We start from the raw sequence: 19,451 nt of genomic DNA on the forward strand, positions 1-19,451 counted from the left end.
TCTCTAATTCACTGCCTGGGCTTTTGAAGCAAACTACAGAAAGAAATGTTGGAACCTCAGTGGAATACTTCAAAGTCATCATCTTAAGAAGGAAAAGGTCTGCCAACATATATTGAATTTGATCTAAAATGTATAAGTCTATTTGTATAAAAACACAGTTTAGAAATATATTGCTGCCCTTTCCAGAGATTCTGGGATGAGGTCAGCTACACTCTCAATATTTAAATAAATCTTGTGAGGGTGCAATTTACCTCACAAAATAATCCACACCTGGCTCTGCTCCAGTGTAGGGCCCCTTTTCCCTTGGGATGTTTCCTTTATCAGACCAGAGGAGAAAGGCCAAACTCACTCAGAATTCCTCCTTTTGTAAGAAGGCTGTGGATGTAAATAGGTTTTCCACCCATAGCCATTCTTATCAGCAATCTTAGTGTCCCAGATATGTACAGAGATAACTTCACCCCCAGTGAAAGTTAAGCAATCTAGGCATTCAAGGTCCATCATTCTGCAATAAAGTTGCCCAGCAGGGATTGCAGGAGAAGAGTAAATTTCCTTCCCTGAAAACTACAAGATGAAGTAGTTTAATATTGCTCACATTTGAGACTGTAATTGCAACAAGTAACTGTACTTCAAAAGAGTGCTGTAGAATGCTTTGACTGAACTGCAGCTCAGCGGCTCTCAAGCCATACCCTCAAAGCCACCCGCCCCCTCAAAGCACAAAAACGCATTGCCTTGATGTGGCAAAATAAAAAAGGCAGGTTTCTATTGTGGACTATTAAAGAACAATTTTATTGGTATAAATCAAACATTGTGTAATAAACTTTTTACTTATTTGAAAAGAATTCTTCATGCATTGCATGTATTGTTCAAAAGGCAAAAAGCTATAATTCAAACAAAAATACTAGCAATTTTTCTTTCTGCAGTTCTGGCAGACTTGTCAACATAGTTTCCATGCATAAAGGCCGAAATGTATCTTTCAAGAAAGATTATTCCCACCTCTGCATTATCTTAAATAGGGCTGTCAGACTGAACTGTTCAACAAAGAACTTGCTGCTCACATAGGCCAATCTTGAAAAAGATTAGTGTGGAGGCACAAATGTCTAGAGCTGAAGTGCCTGCTACAAACACACATTGACAAATGCACAGCAAATATCTTGAGATGAAGATTCATGCCTGTCTTGAGTTCAGATTCTATCTGCCATTCCTCCTGCTTATATCCCATACCTAGGGCATTCCTAGAGCCAGCTGAGAGTCTAGGGATTCCTTTTGGTTTTCCCCACAGACCAAAATGGCACATGAATGCAACTACAGACGACATGATCTGACATCAGCTGCTGAGCAGAATTGGCCTATTCGCTTGCCTTTGATCCCCCACGAGCCAGACAAGGAGGCTGCAGTACTGGTGAAATGCAAGTGCAATGTACCTCAGAGTCTTCCTACATGCCACTGCAAGCACAGGGAGACTCAGGTTAGTACCTCAGGTTAGTGCTTGCTTTCTTCCATCATATCCTGTTGTCTTCCAGGTGGTCTGAGCTAGCTTTGCCCTGGGCAAAAGGTTAAGTGGATGCAGTACCAGTATTGTCCTACATAGCGTACAAACATCCGGTGCTTCATAGACTATCCCTACTTGCCTGCAGCCAATTCAGCTGCAAGTTAAAATCCTTAGATGTATGGAGAAAAATGCAGTGCAAGCCCCAAATTGAAGGTACACACAGCTAAAGAGGAAGGAAAGTGATATACTGCAAATCACTAAGGGAGAAAGATGAACTATTACGTTATCTGTAGCAGTGATGAAGGGGGCTGATGTAGACCTTGTGGTACAGAGCAGAGGGCAAGACTTTCAGTAGATCAGTCCTGCCTCTTTAGGAAAATACTGAAATTGGTCCTCCACTTGAAGTGAAATTTCCCCACCTCAGTCACTTTCCCCCTCAGTGCAGTTTCAGCAAGTGAAGACTTTGTGTTCAATATCTCTTTTGCCTTTAAAATTTGCCATGTTTGGTGAAGCAGAGTAGTAGAAGCTTGGGCAATTTAGCCATTTTTGAAGATCCATAATTGCCACCTCCCACAGATGTTGTATTGAGATCCACCCACATAAGTTGCTAGCAGAAAGGCAGATAGCATTGCCTTCCTCTGTAGACCTGGTAGATTACAGGGTCCTTGTGGGAGTGCAAAGGCATCCATTGTGCCTGAAGTTTTAAGAATGTACCTTCTGGAGCTGCAGAATTGTCTTCTTGCCAGATTTGCCCCTATTAAAAAAACTTGGTGTTAGCGGAGCTCTATGTATGCCTGGTTTCCATGAGAGCTCAGGAAAAAGCACAAAATGTTTTATTGGGTGCAGAATTTGGTTTCCTGAAATACTCAGCTTTAAAGTAAAGCCTTTCATATTAATTTTATTTTTTTTAAAAAAAACATCCGTCTTTATGGCTATGAAGATATACTCAAAAGTGTGGACAGTGTATATGACAGATTTATGGGGGCGCTTGAGGAAAGTGGAGGATGTAGAACTGGGTGCAGAATTTGACTTCCTGAGGTTCTTAGCCTTCATTTTTGAAAAAGCAAGTTTCCAGCCCTTATGGTTATGGAGATATGGTTGAAAATGTGACTGCCAACTGAAATCTCAGAATCTAGAGGGATGGCTGCATAAGATTTCTAGTAGCTGAGGTGGGGACTTCATTGCCCTGCATAGTCCTGCCCTCCCACTGACAAGCAAAACCAGAATATAGTATGTGAAATTGTAAACACTGCAAAATGAAAGAAATTATGAAAATGTGCATAATTTGTGCAGATCACACTTTCCTTAGTGCAGGATTTGGATTGTCTGTGTGCGAAATTAAATATACACTGCCCTGACTCCCCAGATCACTGTTGCTCTTTTAGATAGTTGATAGGGATTAGACTCATAAGATAATACCATCCCTTCTTGGGCAAATGCACCCTTACATCCATTCAGTGGGCTGGACCCCAAAGTCTCCTACTCGCCCAGTTTCTGTCTCATTCTCCCACCAAAGTCCCATGTTGAAAGACAGAGGATAGTGGGCAGGGAGGGGGGAGAAAAAGACAACATTATTAACACTCTTCTTTGACCTCTGTTCCAAACTTCAGTCATGTGTAAGCCTTGTTCTTCATCAAATCAATCCTTTTAGAACCTGCTTCTTTCTTATCACAATATTAATGTCAATTGAAAATACTCCCCTTCCAAGTATTGTATGTTTTGCTCTACATCCAAGTGTATCTGATAAAAAACATAAACCACTAGGTAATGTTTTTATCGTTCAGTGAAATATTAAATAAATAGATTGGTTTTTGCATGCTGGGCATTACCACCATCTCCAGTAAGAAATTATTCACACGTTCTTGAGAAGTAAAACCTCCTTCTTATGAGAGCATAACTCCCTACTGGCTTTAACTCAAGTATTTTCTTCATTTTCCATAATTTTCCATTACAGCCATTTTGTGTGTGCTAACAAGATGAGAAACACACAGAAGTGCACCTGATACATTCACACAGACCAAGAAGGAAAACAAGACTACAACTTTTACAAAAAGGAGCTCTTGCTAAAAGACTTGTCAAAGTGTGGAGGACATGGCTGTTCTGACTTCCAGACATCCATTCTCTAAAGCGGGGGGGGGGCAGTGGCCCTCCAGATGTTGTTAGGTAACATGGCCAATGGTCAGGGATTATGGAAGCAGTATCTCAACAACATCCAGAGGGCCACAGGTTCCCCATCCCTGCTCTAAACTCCCCCTTCCCCAGACATTTTTGTTCTACAATATAAGACAAGTTTTTCACTTAACATTGGATGGCCAAATCAAATTACCTGCCTTGTGGTGTTTCCTGCTTAGAGCAACCACCAGTCTTGGCAAATGAAATAGGAAGAATCTACATTTTTTAAACTTCCTTTGCATTCATTATCTCATTCCAAGAGCTACTAACCATTTGCTGTCCACTGGCACTTATCTCCAATTTCATCACAAATTACAACTGCAGTTGATGACTTAACATGTCAGTCTTTCACAGATCATCAAGCTTTCAGGGAAGGCAGCATGTACAGAAGACCTCTCAGCCGCTTGTACTAGGCAGAACAGCGCAGGTGGCTAAGGCCAGAAATCTCAGCCTAGCTTCTCCAGCGCCATGGACAGCACCTGGGCATCCTCTGCACCCACTATTGACCAGTACAAACGTTATTTCAAGTTATTGTTTATAACCATGTTGTCATGTATATCACAATAAGTGGTCATTTTCTTCCTCTTCCCAAAAGTAGAGAAGCTGTTTTTGGCTTCCTGATCCAGAAACAAGGGCCCATCCTTATTGGCAGGCATGGTAGGGGTCCCTGGAATATATACGTTGTGTTGGTAATCCAGAGGTGATATATGCTGGGAGTACACAGGAGCATACCGAGGAGTCCAGATGCTGTTTGAGGCCCCGGATGCTTTCTGGAGCTCTGTGAAAAGGCAAAATGTTATCTAATGACAGGAGGAAAACATTGGTGGGATCACAGCCCATCAAACATTGTCCAGCTAATGAGGCATGCCTGGTAAATGCTCCATCCAGTTCCCAATGCCATATTTATAATAATAATAATAATAATAATAATAATTCTGCTTCCGTGTGAGGGGTCTAAAACATAAAATGTTTTTAAAATAAATCTTTAAGGGCTGGGAAATGGATGGGCTTCTATAACCATTCCCTCTACAAAGCTGTCCTTGCCATTATGAACCACCAGAGTCCCACTCCTATAGATCTACACTTCATAACTCAATTCCACCAGTAAAACATAATAAATATTCACTAATAGGCAAAAAACCTTTCGGTTTAAGAATGTACCTATAGCCCACAGCTATTTCTATCAAACATTAAAAAGCAGGGAAATTGGGCAGCTATAGTGAATGCCCCAGGGGAGCAGAGACCTGAACTCCTCTCTGAGATATTGGACTGCCCTACAAATTGGTCAAAATGCAAACACCATTTGGGTTGGTCTTTCACAGTCCAATCCACTTGCTGCGTAGCTTGGAAGAATTTGGTAACATGTGCCTCTGAGCATATGGTGAGTGGTGGCAACACCTGCCATCTCCAAAGATAGAGAATTATATTTTTGTATGTTTGTTGGTGTTCTTCTTTGCTTCTTTTCTGTGTTATTACTGTTTCTACAGAGAATCTAAACTAGAAAATTTTATTTCCCTCATTATTCATCCCAGAAATCTGTGTCAAATTTATTTTTATTAATTTCAAAGCCTTTTTATTGGTCAGTGTCATATGATGGTGAAGACAGCCTTTTGTGTTTCAAATTGGAGGTTATGTTCTATTTCTATTTTGGGTGCATTAACAGTGGAATCTGAAACTGTAGTTTGATGTAAAACCAGACTGATTCCAATATGTTGCTCCTTCAGCAATGACTCTAGCTGTGGGAAAAAAGAGGATGCATGTTTTCAGCCTGCTATGTTTAAACCACTTCATTTAAGGCAAGGTGGACACGGTCAATTAAAAACATAGAGCACACCTAGCATTTTGCTAGAATATATTTCACCTCCCACTGTTTTATCTTGTGCAAATTGAGACACTCCTGATGTCCACTGGAGATTATTCTGCAGAAGTCAGTGCCATTATTATGTTTGGAGATTTTTTTAGTGTAAATTTTGCAAAGTGTTGCTATACTTCACATATTCACAGAAATAGAAACAAAAGAAAATGATTTCCTATAGGAAACTTCACTAAAATTGCAAAGGAAATCAGACATATTCAAAGTGACCATCTGAACTATATCAACTGTCGTAATAATGAGCTCCAAAAAGACCTCTCCCAACTGAGTGAATGGGCGGAAAAATGGCAAATGCAATTCAATATAAACAAGTGTAAAATTATGCATATTGGAGCAAAACATCTGAATTTCACATATACGCTCATGGGGTCTGAACTGGCGGTGACCGACCAGGAGAGAGACCTCGGGGTTGTAGTGGACAGCACGATGAAAATGTCGACCCAGTGTGCGGCAGCTGTGAAAAAGGTAAATTCCATGCTAGCGATAATTAGGAAAGGTATTGAAAATAAAACAGCCGATATCATAATGCCCTTGTATAAATCTATGGTGCGGCCGCATTTGGAATACTGTGTACAGTTCTGGTCGCCTCATCTCAAAAAGGATATTACAGAGTTGGAAAAGGTTCAGAAGAGGGCAACCAGAATGATCAAGGGGATGGAGCGACTCCCTTACGAGGAAAGGTTGCAGCATTTGGGGCTTTTTAGTTTAGAGAAAAGGCGGGTCAGAGGAGACATGATAGAAGTGTATAAAATTATGCATGGCATTGAGAAAGTGGATAGAGAAAAGTTCTTCTCCCTCTCTCATAATACTAGAACTCGTGGACGTTCAAAGAAGCTGAATGTTGGAAGATTCAGGACAGACAAAAGGAAGTACTTCTTTACTCAGTGCATAGTTAAACTATGGAATTTGCTCCCATAAGATGCAGTAATGGCCACCAGCTTGGATGGCTTTAAAAGAAGATTAGACAAATTCATGGAGGACAGGGCTATCAATGGCTACTAGCCATGATGGCTGTGCTCTGCCACCCTAGTCAGAGGCAGCATGCTTCTGAAAACCAGTTGCCAGAAGCCTCAGGAGGGGAGAGTGTTCTTGCACTCGGGTCCTGCTTGCGGGCTTCCCCCAGGCACCTGGTTGGCCACTGTGAGAACAGGATGCTGGACTAGATGGGCCACTGGTCTGATCCAGCAGGCTCTTCTTATGTTCTTATGTTCTTATGTTACCAAATTCTTCCAAGCTACACAGGAAGTGGATCAGACTGTGAAAGACCAACCCAAATGGTGTTTGCATTTTGACCAATTTGTAGGGCAGTACAATATCTCAGAGAGGAGGTCAGGTCTCCTGCTCCCCTGGTGCATTCACTACAGCTGCCCAATTTCCCTGCTTTTTAAAGTTTGATAGAATAGCTGTGGGCTATAGGTACATTCTTAAACCACAAGGTTTTTTTCCTATTAGTGAATTTCCCTGCTTTTTAATCCGGGAGATAAGAAATGGGTTCCTGTGCAAGTTAGCACCAGCAGTAACAGAAATAGTTCAGCAGTGTATTTTAAATGTTATATTACCATCAACAATGCCTTTACTTTTACAAGAGGGTCATGGCTTAGTGGCAGAGAACACGGTTTGCATGCAAAAGTCCCCACGTTCAATACCCAGCATCTCCAGTTAGGGCTGGGAGAGATCCTTATGTGAAACCTTGTCAGTCAGTACTGAGCTAGATGGACCAATGGTCCGACTTGGTATAAAGCGGCTTCCTATATTTCCTATACTCTACAGGGGATACACAAAGAAATATGCTTGAGACCCTTTCTTTAAACATTGTGCATCTTGCAATCTATAATACTTTGCAAAGTATCAGCAGGTACTACCTCTTCTGCTTTAATCTCTGAATGCCAGTCATAGGGCTCACCGTGACAGATTATACACTTAAGAAGCAACTTTGTGTTCTGAGATTCTTAAACCTGAAAGAGTCACATTATCCACAGTATGGAAAATACTGATTAAAATTAAATCGTAGCAGACAACAGCAGTGTTGCAAAGGAAGGCTATATTACAGGCAAGTCACTTTCCAAGCTAACCTCTGACTTATTTATTATTTAAATTGAGCGAGTGAGCGAGCAGAGATGCAGGAAGACAGGGAGAGCGGGGATGGGGGGCAGGGCGATTGAGCGAGTGAGCAAGCAGAGAGGACAGGCGGGAGGAGAGAGCAGGGGGCTGGGGGCAGGGCGCGGGGGTGGGGGTGAACTCTACATTGCAGTGTATGGATGCAGGAGGAATTTTTTGTTTAAGTCACAAACAGTAGGGTCCTCGTCCAGGGTCTCAGGGGGTCTTAGACCCTTTACTTTTTTGGGAGCAGAGTCCCAGCAGGGTCCGTATGTGTCCAGCATCTTATGAACCAATCAGCCTGAAATGGAAGTGTGTTAGCTGCTGAGAAGAGTCTTCTAACATGCTTTCTTGTCCTTTCCTGCTGATTGGAGCCAATCAGAGTGAAAGGAGGTGAGACAGTCACTGAGAAGACTTTTTTCAGTAGCTAATACTCTCGTCTTTTGTGCTTATCCTACGGACGTCTATTGTTATGGGAGAAGGCATTAAAAAGGATCTTATTCTCAACCCAGCAGCAAAAAAAGGAGGGGCATGGCTGTGACTATCATGAAGAGACCCTGCACTTTTTAATTTACTACTGCACTACTGGTCACAAACAGAAAAACCACTTGGCCACCTCATTAGTGTAATATGGTATTACACTAACTGCAAATGTTTGATGCCCCTGCAAATGTTTGATGAAGACCTTCTGTTCTCTGCAAAAGATGAAGAGGAAAATGCCTTTTCCCTATACAGCAAAGGAAAAGTGGGAGGCAGTGGCCAACACAGCACTAATTTCAGATGGGGGCTCCAACACAGGACTAATTTCAGATAGAGAGTGAGTGAGTGAAAGAGATTTAAGATTAAACAACCAAGAGCTAAATTCAAGATTAAAGTGTTAAAAACCAAGAGTCGCATCAAATCTCAAAATAACTACAGCAATGTTATGAGCACAGGTCAAACAGCCACACACACTTCAAACAAAAAGTATTTGAGCGTTTGTCATTTATAAACCCATTTAAGAATTTATACCACCAGCATCAACCCAAACACAAGAAGCCCTTGTTTTTCTCCCATGAGTGGGAAAGCAATGATCCCTCCACCCATTGCCGCCCTGGGGTCCTTCTGGGAGGAATGGTGGGATATAAATTTAATAACTTAAAGAAATAAATGCTGCTGCCACAGTCAATTTAAAAGTTCTTTTCAAAAAAGAAAAAGAAAAAACACAAAACCAAGAGACTGAACAACACTGGACTACACTTCAGGGTTGTCATACACAACTCCGTCTCAGCTCCCCCCCCATATCTGTACAGCCACACTAGGCTACTATGCAGGGCTGCTGTAACCTATCCAGCACTATATCCACCCCTCCCCACTGCTGCACTAGGCACATACTAATGATCGATTGAGAGAGTGAGAGAGTGTGTGTGTGAGAGAGTGTGTGTGTGAGAGAGTGTGTGTGTGTGTGCGTGCGTGCGTGCGAGAGAGAGAGAGAGAGAGAGAGAGAGAGAGAGAGAGAGAGATTTAAGAACCAAGAGCTAAATTCAGGATTAAAGTGTTACAAACAAAGAGTCTCATACAATCTCAAAATAACTACAACCATGTTATGAGCACACGTCAAACAGCCACACACACTGCAAACAAAAAGTATTTGAGCTTTTGTCATTTATAAACCCATTTAAGGATAGGGGGTGGGGGTGGGGGTAGCAGGTCGATTGAGCCAGCAGAAAGAGCAGGCTGCGGGAGACAGCAGGGGTGGGAACACACACACATCACCGTCACTCACCTCCCTTCTGCTGCTGCCTTCTCAGTCATCCTTGCCCTGTGGCTTTCTCCCTCCACTGTCCATTTTTTCTCTCTCTCTCTCTCCTGACGGTCTGGCTCTCCATTTCCTCCCTCGTGCTTCCTTACAGAGAGCACGAGGAAAGAGCAACGCTGACCAGAAGGCCAGTGTGAGTCACATGTCTGTTGCCCACCAATCACAGGAGCAGAAGACTTCCCCTGCTTCCTCCAAGTAACTGGAAGGGGAGGGGATAATGCATTTTTTAATCTATTAACCAAAAACAAACCATGCGGTTTTTTTACTTTAAACCTACAGAAGATGACGGTCTGTGTTTGGGGCAAGCTCAGCGATTTGATTAGAGATACCTTACAGTCATCTCTGAGTTTTAATTAACAACAGATTATGAGAACTTTTCAAGAGAAAAGTCCAAATGGCTTCTAGATTTTTCTCTCCCGTTTTTCACTTTAACATATGGATTCTCCGTAGGGGGGGGGGTGTATCACCAAGAAAACTTCCAGAGTTGTAGAGCAAGCGGTTCTGAATCCAACAGTATAAGACTTGTAAGTTTTTGTTTTGAAGTGGGACTATACAAAGCACCAGAAAGGTGTGTGTGTGTGGGGGGGGTATTTTCATTTATTTATTTATTATTATTTATTATTTCAATTTATATACCGCCCTTAGCAGAATAGCTCTCAGGGCGGTGAACAAACAAGATAAACATGATAGAACGCAAAAAAATCCCTACTGACTATAGCTTGTGGCTGTATAATAAATATGACAAGAATGGAGCACTTCAAAGGAGTGAAATCTTTGGTGGAAGTTGATTATCAGCTCTTAAGTTACAATTAAGGGATTCCAAGGACCAAAACTCACCAGAGACTGGAGTGACCAAAGTGCGCAGCCTATCGTGTTCTTTCTGGATTCCTCGACAAACTCCCCCTACATCCTCCAAACTCTGTGAACTAAAAAAGAAGAGAAAGAAACAGAGATGTAAAAGATTAGGGCAAGGACTCCAAGCAGATTCCACAGTCATTGCTCTATGACTAAACAACCCAGATCAACCCCAGTACCTCTTCAGTGTTGATTGCTTAGATGGCAGCCAGTCTGTATTGGGCTGTTTCACCTGCAAATTAAAAAAAAAAGCGGATGTTGAGCAGAATATCTGCCTTCATGACTTGACCACAGGGTGCTGTTCTACCAACATATTTTCAATAGGCTGTTTGCAATTACAGCAACTAGTAGCAATGTTTTACAGCAGAGACGTAAAACAGAAGACATGGAGACCTAATTAGGCCCTATCAAGGTCTCCTGTACAAACTTCAGACAAATTATTTAACTACGTTCAGCACCAAGAAGCCTTGACTTTAGTAGCGCAAAGATGCAAATTCAAAGTGGCAGCTATTTCCCATACACCTTGCACCATTCCCTTGCACCATTCTCCGCCCTGGGCTCCCTCTGGGAGAAAGGGTGGGATATAAATTTAATAAATAAATAAATAAATAAAATAATAGTGTGGATGTCAAGAATTATGGGAAGAACAGAATAGACAGAGCACTGCACAGAAAGGAGCAGAACCTATCTGCTGATATTTGTAAGCAGTGGTGGTATTGGTAGTGATAGTGACCTGGGGCCATCAGAGAAGGAGATGTGAATGACAGGGATGTTTGTGCTACCAGGATTGGGGTACCTGTTTTGCCAGGTGTGAGTATTCTGTGGGTAAAGAGTGGCATGTGGGAATGGAGGTTCAATAGCAGGGGGCAAAAATTTGGGGGAAGGTGCTCAAGGCTAGGAAGATAGTCTTGTCGTGTCAAGTCAAGTCATGTCAAGTGATTTGTTTAAGCTTTTGTTTAAGCTCCAGAAGGAAGATAGAGCTAGGGTCCTCCAGATGGATAGGCTTTGTTTACCTTTACCTGTGATGCTCTGACTGACTTCCTTATGTTGCTAGACTGTTGCATCTTTAGGGAAGCTTACCTGCCCCTCCTCCTTCCGCCCTTTCCACTCCTTTGTCCTCAGGCTGTCCGGGAGAGAGGAGACATCCCTTTCTCTCTGCTCTCTCAAAGCATGGGGCTGACTCCCACACCTGGGTGTTATGCCTCCAACTTAGCTACTTAGTTAGAACTAGGTATGCCTTTTCTGTTGGAATGTATGAGGTTCAACTCCAACTTGGTGGGTTGAGGCTGCATGGGGTTAATAAGGGTAGCTTGAGAGCTAGACCTCTTGCTGGTTAAGGCTATACCTATCCCTTTGATGCTGCCCTCTCTTCCCTTCCTGCTAGGCTGATAAGCAAAGGAACGTTGATCTCAGTTCCTTCCCGCCTTTCTCAGTGTTCTCTTTCTCTCGAGAGGGGAGCAGACATCTTCTCTGTGTCTCTCCTCTCAACCAGGATGAGGGCCAGCACTGGGACCAGTGCTCGTTGCTCCAACATAGCCAGTTAGCTAGATATAGAACTCTTTCCTATCAAGCATGTACTTCCAGAATAAAGTAGTTGTTTCTTATTTTAAAGCTTAAAGTCTCTGTCTGACTAATTTGCAGGGAAGGTAGAATCTTAGCAAAGATTCATACACACACACTAAGCTCACTCAATACTCTCCGTTCTGCAGCGCTAATGCAACTCTGCTATGCATCTCAGTAGAGAAATTCTGACATTTTCTATCTACAATGTATTTCTATAAATAAAGTAGCTTTTCTTATTTTACTAAGTCTCCAGTCTCAGTGATTTTGATGCAGGGTAAAAGCCTACTTTCTTAGGCAAACGCATGCAAACGCTGGCACACTCACATTTCAGCATCTGCTGTTACTCTCTGCTGCTGTGGTGCTGCTTTTAAATGAAATTAAGCAACACAACTACACACAGCGCAACAAACCACATATTCCAACACCACCAGCCCTCAGCTAAATGAACCAATGGCCTCTATCAGGCAGCTTCATATGACCATCTAGATTACCAGGAGGCTTTCTCTGCCCCAAAGCATGTGGCTCCTGCCAAGTCAGCCGCTGCTTCTCAGCAAGATTGGATCCCTGGGACCTCCAAAAGCACCGGGCCTACGAGGCTGCCTGCCTATGGCTTTTCTCTCCTGGAGGGGCAGGGAGGGATGACATGACCTGCTTCTTCTGATGTGTTTGAGGTGCCTGAAATCAGTGGCGAGAGACCCTTCGTCTGCCGGACCGCCTCCGCTATTGTAAAATATGCGTTGCGGGTCTCGGCGACTCGCCCCGCGCGCTTAATCCGCCTCCGTGGCAAACGGGGGCGAAGAGCGGCGAGGCGCTCTTTTCAAAGAGACCCCCCCCTGCTCCTCATTGGTATTCTGTGTTTCCTCGGGCGCGCTCCGCCTTGGCTTTCGCCGAAGTGATTTTCTTAATCTCGGTGTCAGACTCGCTGGCTTGTGAAATGGAAACGCCGTTCGCTTCGGCTTACTTTGAAAATCCCCAATTATGATCCTATTGTTATGCGCTTTGACTTAATATGCCTGCCTTGTTAGCATGGGGGTCACGTACTGGGAGAGCCGCTGCCTCCCTCGCTCCTTGCCTGTCAGCGTGCCACCCTGGCTGGATGGAGAGGCCTTTGCCAGGCGGGCGAGTGTCTCGCCGGCCCTCCTTCCGCTGGATCGAGACCGATGAGGAGCTGCTGGTCTTGGGAAAGGCAACCTTCATCATTCCAAGGCGAGGCCGGGGCGACTTCCACGGCCCAGCCTCCGAGGTCCTCGCCGAAATGGGAGGGGGGGGACGGGAGCTAGTTCGGGGGGAAGTGCCAAGGGAGCCCGGAATGCCCCCCTCATCCCCACGTCGATGGGTCGCCACCTCTTTTCAGCGGGGGGGCGGCTTCCCTGCGACGATCAGCCGAATGCCACAGCTTTGGAGACCCTTAAAGACAACCTGCCCCTCTGAAACACAAAGGCCCGGCCTCTCGAGGGCCTTTCTAGAGAGCCTTCGGCTGCCCCGCGCGTTGTGGCCTGCAAAAGAATCAGTCAGCCGATTCCAGGAGGGGAAACGGGGAGGGGGGCGAAACGGAGACCAGGAGACTCCACAAGCCTCTTTCTGAAAGATCCCGCTGTGTTGCCCCTCCCCCCCATAAAACGCCAGCCTTTAGATCGAGAGGAATGAATGAATACCACACTTCATGCCCCACATCCCCAGAGATTCTGTCATTGCATCTCTCTTTCTGAGATCACCGCCTGTTCGTCTCCGTCTCTCTCTCTCAGAAGCATGTGAGCCTTCCTCTGCGGCATATATTACTTTACCCTACCCTTCCCCCGCAGCGCCACCCACCCCCCGTAGAGAGGTAGCTTTTGTGGCCTTGCTGCTCTCTTCTTGGTCCGCTTGAGGCGGAGAGGTGTGGAAATCAGCTCCGCACATCAAGTCACTAGGGGGAGTTTGTAACTGACTAGAGGAAAATCGCATTAACATATTAGACAAGCGTGTCCAACGATCCAAGGGAAAATGTAAGAAGAAGACCTGTCTGCAGAATGACTTGTGCTCGTTTCACAAGGGCTCGACTGTTAAAAGTGGTTTTCTAATGTTTGTAAGTGGATTATGCTTCTCATCCTCCTTCATCCTGGGTAATCGTGTTATTGGAAGAGTACTTCATCGGAAAAAACTAGACGCCATTCATTCATATGCTTAACAAATGTTGACATAAAAATCTCTTGCTAGCTGTCATTTTTTCTCCTCCCCCGCCCACCCGGAGCAGCCAGTCTATTCTGTTCTTTTTACACCATCCCAGTGATCAGCTCTTTGAAATGCGTTTGTCTTCCCCATAAGGCATCTCCCCCCCCCCGTTCCTTTTCCACTGACAGTAGCTCGGCTTTCATTTCAGTAGATGTCAGAAGGGCGGAGGGGTCCTCCGCAAAAGGGATCATGGCCGAGGTAAGGAGGTGCCTCTGAAGGTGCCAAACAAGACGCCAGACAGCGCTGGCCCTTCCGAAGCTCAAAACCCGCCAAGGCAAACTCGGCAGCGGCGGCAGCAGCCCTGGGCCCCTTAACCCCTTCCCTTCTCCGTCTCTGATGATGGAGTAACCCGAAGGCACAACGCACGGGAACATTCTCCTGCTCACACGCATTGAAAAGAATGGGACCTGCCTATTGATTTCAAGGCGGCCTGCGCAGGATAACTTACTCGGAAGAAAATCCCACGGGACTCGATCTGCCTTCCAAGTAAGTGTGCGGACTGAGGCTTGCGCTTCAGCCCGGCTGTCTCTGCCGGACTTTCTTCTTCTCACAGCCAAAGTGGGCTGGGGGCGACATGCCCCCTGGCCTGGGCTGCTCGCCTCGCTCAATCACACACGCCCCGGCCGTGGCTGTATGCCGCGGCGTGGAGGATCCCACGAGTCGCCCTGGCGCCTTCCCAGCGTGCTGGGAAAGAGACCTGGAGCCGAGAGGGAAGGGCAGAGCGAGGCAAGCCGGCGGGCAAGGGGAGCCGTCACCTCTTGCGAAGAGCGCCGGCCCCGACGTCCTCGGCGCGCTCCTCGCCTCAGCGTGCATGGGCGCTCCAGGATCACTCCCCCGCGCTTCCCGCTCGTCCCGCTCAGTTAAAAGCAGCCTGACGTTTTCAAAATAATTAACGATAACGGCAAGAAGCCTGGCGGAGAATGTTTTTGCCGTCTGACGGTTCCTGACATCGACGCTGCCACTTGATCAAAAGGCCGGGTAATTATCTTGAAAAAGTTGCTCGGGAAATGAAAAGATGTCGCCCTGCTCGGATGCGTTTTTTGAAGACGGCGGGGGGACGGCGACGAAGGAGGGGAGGGCGATGAAGGGGGGAGTTTTCTCCGCATTTTCGAGAGATTTTCCCAGCCACTTTTTGGTACAGCTTCGAACAGAGACCCCCCTCCCCACACCCCACGTCCACGAGGTTACCTGGCTGGAGGGTTGCAGAGAGTTATTGGCCACGCGGGGCATCTTCCCGGCAGCTGGTGGCAAGTTGTCGGGGGCTTTCTCGTTGTTCCTGGGAGGGACGGGGCTGTAGGGCTTCAGGAACATGAAGTCGCTCTTGGCCGACTCCGGGGTGAGGCAGACTTTGTAGCAATAGCCAGGAGGGCCACCAGCGGCCCCGCCCTCTCCGCAGTTGGTGGCCCCCTTGTTGCCCGAGGCGATCTGGGGGTTGATGTTGTTGGAATTCTTGAAGCCGTCTGACGGGGGGCCCGAGTGGTCACAGGAGCAGCAGCTGCCGCCGCCGCCGCAGGGCGGGAGCGAGCAGCCATAGTCCTGCAGGGTGAGCCGGTCCTTGTGGCACTTGATCGCCGTGAGGATGACAATGGCCACCAGGAAGGTGAAGGATACGGAGCCCAGGGAGACGATCAGGTAGAGGGTGAGCGTGGAAGAGGCGGCCTCGGGTCCCAGCGGGAACTCGCTGAAGTCCGACAGGACCTCGGGCACGCTGTCCACCACGGAGAGCAGCAGGGACACCGAGGCCGAGAGCGGGGGCTGCCCGTTGTCCCGCACCTGGACGAGAAGGCGGTGCCTCGGAGCGTCTTTCTCCAGGAAGGCGCGGATGGTACGGATCTCGCCCGTGTAGAGGGCCACGCTGAAGAGGCTGTTGTCGGTCGCCTGAAGGATCTGGTAGGAAAGGCGCGAGTTCTGCCCCGCATCCCCGTCTACTGCGGAGACTTTCCCCACCAAGTAGCCCGGATCTGCCGAGCGGGGCACCACCTCCACGGCCACCGAGCCGTTGCGGGGCACAGGGGCCACGATGACAGGGGCGTTGTCGTTCTGGTCCAGCACGAAGACGTGGACGGTGACATTGCCGCTGAGCGGCGGGAAGCCGGCGTCCTGTGCCAGCACCTGGATCTGGAAGTTGCGGATCTGCTCGTAGTCCAGGGAGCGCAGTGCGTACATGTGCCCGCTGTCGGAGTTAATGGAGACGTAGGTGGCCACGGGCATGCCCTGGATCTGGCCGTCCGCGATGGAGTAGGACAGGTAGGCGTTCTGCTTGCAGTCCGGGTCCAGGGCGCTGACCGAGCAAATAGACGCCCCCGGCGCGTTGTTCTCCAGCACGTAGACGCTGTAGGAAGGCTGCAGGAAGCGGGGCGCGTTGTCGTTGATGTCCGACACGTGGACGGTCAGGGTCTTCCTGGTGTCCAGGGCTGGCGAGCCCAGATCTCGAGCCGTGATACTGATGTTATACGCGGGCACGGCCTCCCGGTCCAGTGGCTCGGTAGTCACCAGCGTGTAGTAGTTGTGGAAGGAGGACTGGAGCTGAAAGGGCACGTCCGGCGGGATCTCGCAGCTCACCTTGCCGTTGTCCCCGGAGTCTCTGTCCAGCACGCTGATCACGGCGATGACGGTGCCCGGAGGCGCGTCCTCTAGGACCGGCGTGGAGACTGAGGTGAGGGTCACCTCCGGTGCGTTGTCGTTGACGTCCAGGAGATGCACTAGCACTCGGCAGTGGACGGCGACGGCGGCGGGGCCCCGGTCCTTGGCCTGTACGTATAGTTCGTGGACGTTGGCTCGCTCGTAATCGAGCTGGCCCTTCAGGCGCACTTGCCCGCTGCGAGGCTCGACGCTGAAGAGCTCTCGGACTCGCGGCGGGGCGTGCCCGCTGAACGAGTACTCAATCTCGCCGTTGGTGCCCTCATCCAAGTCGGTGGCATTGAGTCTGATGACTAGAGTCCCCTTGGGCACGTCCTCTGGAAGGCTCACCACGTAAGAGGACTGATCAAAGACTGGCACGTTGTCGTTGGCATCCAGCACCGTGACCACGACCCTAGCCGTGCCGGACCGCTCGGGGATCCCACCATCCAAAGCCGTCAACAAGACCCGGTGGCTACGCTGCTGCTCCCGATCCAGGCTTCTCTCCAGCACCAGCTCCGCGAACTTGCTGCCATCGCTGCGGGTCTGCACTTCCAGCGAGAAAAAGCCGTTGGGGCTGAGCCTGTAAGTGCGCAGGGAGTTGGTGCCCACGTCAGGATCCTGCGCACTCTCCAGGGGAAAGCGGGCACCAGGCAGCGCGGACTCCGTCACCTCCAGCACGTATTCTTGCCAAGGGAAAGTGGGCGCGTTGTCGTTGATGTCCAGCACTTCTACCTCCACCCGGTACAGCTCCAGAGGGCTCTCGATGACCAGCTGCAGGTGCAGGAGGCAGGCCCCGCTGACCTCGCACACCTCTTCCCGGTCTATCTTCTCGTTGACGAAGAGGATCCCATTCTCCAGGTTCACCTCCAAGTGCTGCTTGCTGCCCGCCCGGGACACGATGCGAAACCGCCTGGCCGACAGCTTGGACACATCCAGCCCCAGATCCTCGGCGATATTGGCCACGAAAGCCCCATGCTCCAGTTCCTCAGGCACCGAGTAGTGTAGCTGGCTAGCTGCCGGAGCCAGAGTCAGGGCCAAGCAAGAAGTTAGCAGGAGCAACAGCTCCGGCCGCCCCCAACTCCCAGCGCAACCCGCAAGGCTCCGGCAAAGCCCGATTTCCTCGGAACTCCCCACCCAGCGGGCAGTCCCGCTGCCCGCATCGGGAGAAGGCATCGGTGGGCTCAGTTGGGACGCGGCAGAGCACTGGCACCGCCGCAGCTGCAGCCTCCGCTCCCGCCCTTGCGCGTCTTCATCGTCAATTGACTTGGACTTCCAACTACTTTCGGCTGGCAGGGGGAGCCGGCAAGGGAGGACCCGCCTGCCATTTCAGCACCGCATTGGTGGACAGCGCCGTCGAGCCCGAGCCGGAGCGGCTGCGACGAGGACTGGCGGAATGGTTAACCCCTTGGTAGCCGTATGAGGCGGAGGGGAGGTTGTGGAGAGAGAGAGAGAGAGAGAGAGAGAGAGAGAGAGAGAGAGAGAGAGAGAGAGAGAGAGCGTGTGTATATTTTAATTCTTATACCCAGGAGACTGCAATCATTTTCGTGCAGAAAAAGGTCAGGTACCTTTCCCAGCAGGGCGCGGCACATTATCAGCAAAGCGAGCGAGGATGGCTTAGAACTCCCTGCTAGAATAAATTGGCTGTGATGGAGAATTTGTTGATAGAGCAGCCCTAGTTGACGCCGAAGCTGGATCTCACTCCCTGTCGGCAGAGGGAAGGGCTCCGGCTCTCTCCGCTTCAGTCTCTGCCCAGAGAAACAAAGTTCGCTCCCTTTTGGGATTGCGAGGATTTCCCCTCCCCCACTATAGCTCCATGCTGCCACTACAAGCTACAGCAGCATCGCTGGGGTAGATTAAAGAGCCCTCAAACACATCGAAAGCCAAATCCTCCCTATCCTGCCATCAGACTCCACGCAAGGATTTAACCTTTAACAGATGGTTACGCTTCCACGGAACTGATTACATTTTCCTGCACACCGTTTTCCTTGTAATGCTGTTTTGTTTTTTTAATTACCGAAGGATTACAGCCCAGACAGCCGGATCAAGGCTGATGCCATCAGCGCAAGAGTCGGGGAGAAGGCGCTCCCCTTCGCTGCTCCCCCGGCGCTCCTTCCTCCTCGCTCTTGGGCCGCAGGAGTTCCCCAGTGCCTCTAATCCCACCGACTCCGACGGGGAGAGCAAAACCAGGGGAAAGTGCCGGAAGGCAGGAGGCTCCACCGTGCGGCTGCTCTACAGGTCTTACATTAACCTTTCCGCAGAGCGGTCCAGGTAGGCCGACACGCCAGCCACAGGCGCAGGTGGGAGGCTGAAATCAATTGACTGCAGTCCACCGCGCAGGACTAGCTTTGCTATTTATTCTGGTTCCGCTCGAGGGAGAGTGGCCCGTTTGCTTTTCGCCTCCGGGTGTTTTCTGTGATGTAGGTACGATGATCCGGTGGGCAGAGATGGGACTCCCGTCCACAGCCTGCCTCTGCGAACCACAAGGCGTCGCATAAGCTTATGTACGCCCTTTGGAAGCGACTCACCCGCTTGACATCGTACTATAGGACTTCAGTTGAATCGGTGTGACAAGTTCCTCCTTCTCCTTCCTCTTTAACCCCCCCCCCCCATCAAATGTCTTCCATGCCCATTCCCAACACTTGGCTGGAAATAAGTTCCGGTGAGCTTAATGGGGCTTATTTCTCAGGAAACGTGTTGAGGGTCCAGAAGTCGGTCCCCTTCTCTTCCACACCTAAACGGTTTGCGCGGCTTGTTTCTTTGGTTTTGATGGC

The 19,451-nt window shown here is 48.5% G+C and overlaps 1 protein-coding gene across 1 annotated transcript; it reads right to left on the bottom strand.

Moving 5' to 3' along the window:
- Positions 1-992: 992 nt before the first annotated feature.
- LOC133388328 (protocadherin-10-like) lies at positions 993-17,853 on the bottom strand. Its single transcript, XM_061634332.1, has 4 exons — positions 15,247-17,853; positions 10,464-10,516; positions 10,267-10,355; positions 993-4,439 (listed from the first exon to the last, which is right to left on the bottom strand). Exons 1-4 carry the CDS (start codon positions 17,851-17,853, stop codon positions 4,180-4,182), a joined length of 3,009 nt encoding a protein of 1,002 aa, XP_061490316.1. The 3' UTR covers positions 993-4,179.
- Between the last annotated feature and the right edge of the window lie 1,598 nt (positions 17,854-19,451).

Source organism: Rhineura floridana, chromosome 1 (assembly GCF_030035675.1).
Source record: "Rhineura floridana isolate rRhiFlo1 chromosome 1, rRhiFlo1.hap2, whole genome shotgun sequence".
In the NCBI taxonomy this organism is placed as follows: Eukaryota; Metazoa; Chordata; class Lepidosauria; order Squamata; family Rhineuridae; genus Rhineura; species Rhineura floridana.

Coding starts and splice junctions, on each gene's coding strand:
- LOC133388328 (XM_061634332.1), bottom strand. CDS start 17,853: ATGCCTTCTCCCGATGCGGGCAGCGGGACTGCCCGCTGGGTGGGGAGT. Junction 10,517..15,246: donor CTCTGCAACCCTCCAGCCAG/GTAACCTCGTGG, acceptor TTTAATTTGCAG/GTGAAACAGCCCAATACAGA. Junction 4,440..10,266: donor TTTGGTCACTCCAGTCTCTG/GTGAGTTTTGGT, acceptor GCCTTTTCACAG/AGCTCCAGAAAGCATCCGGG.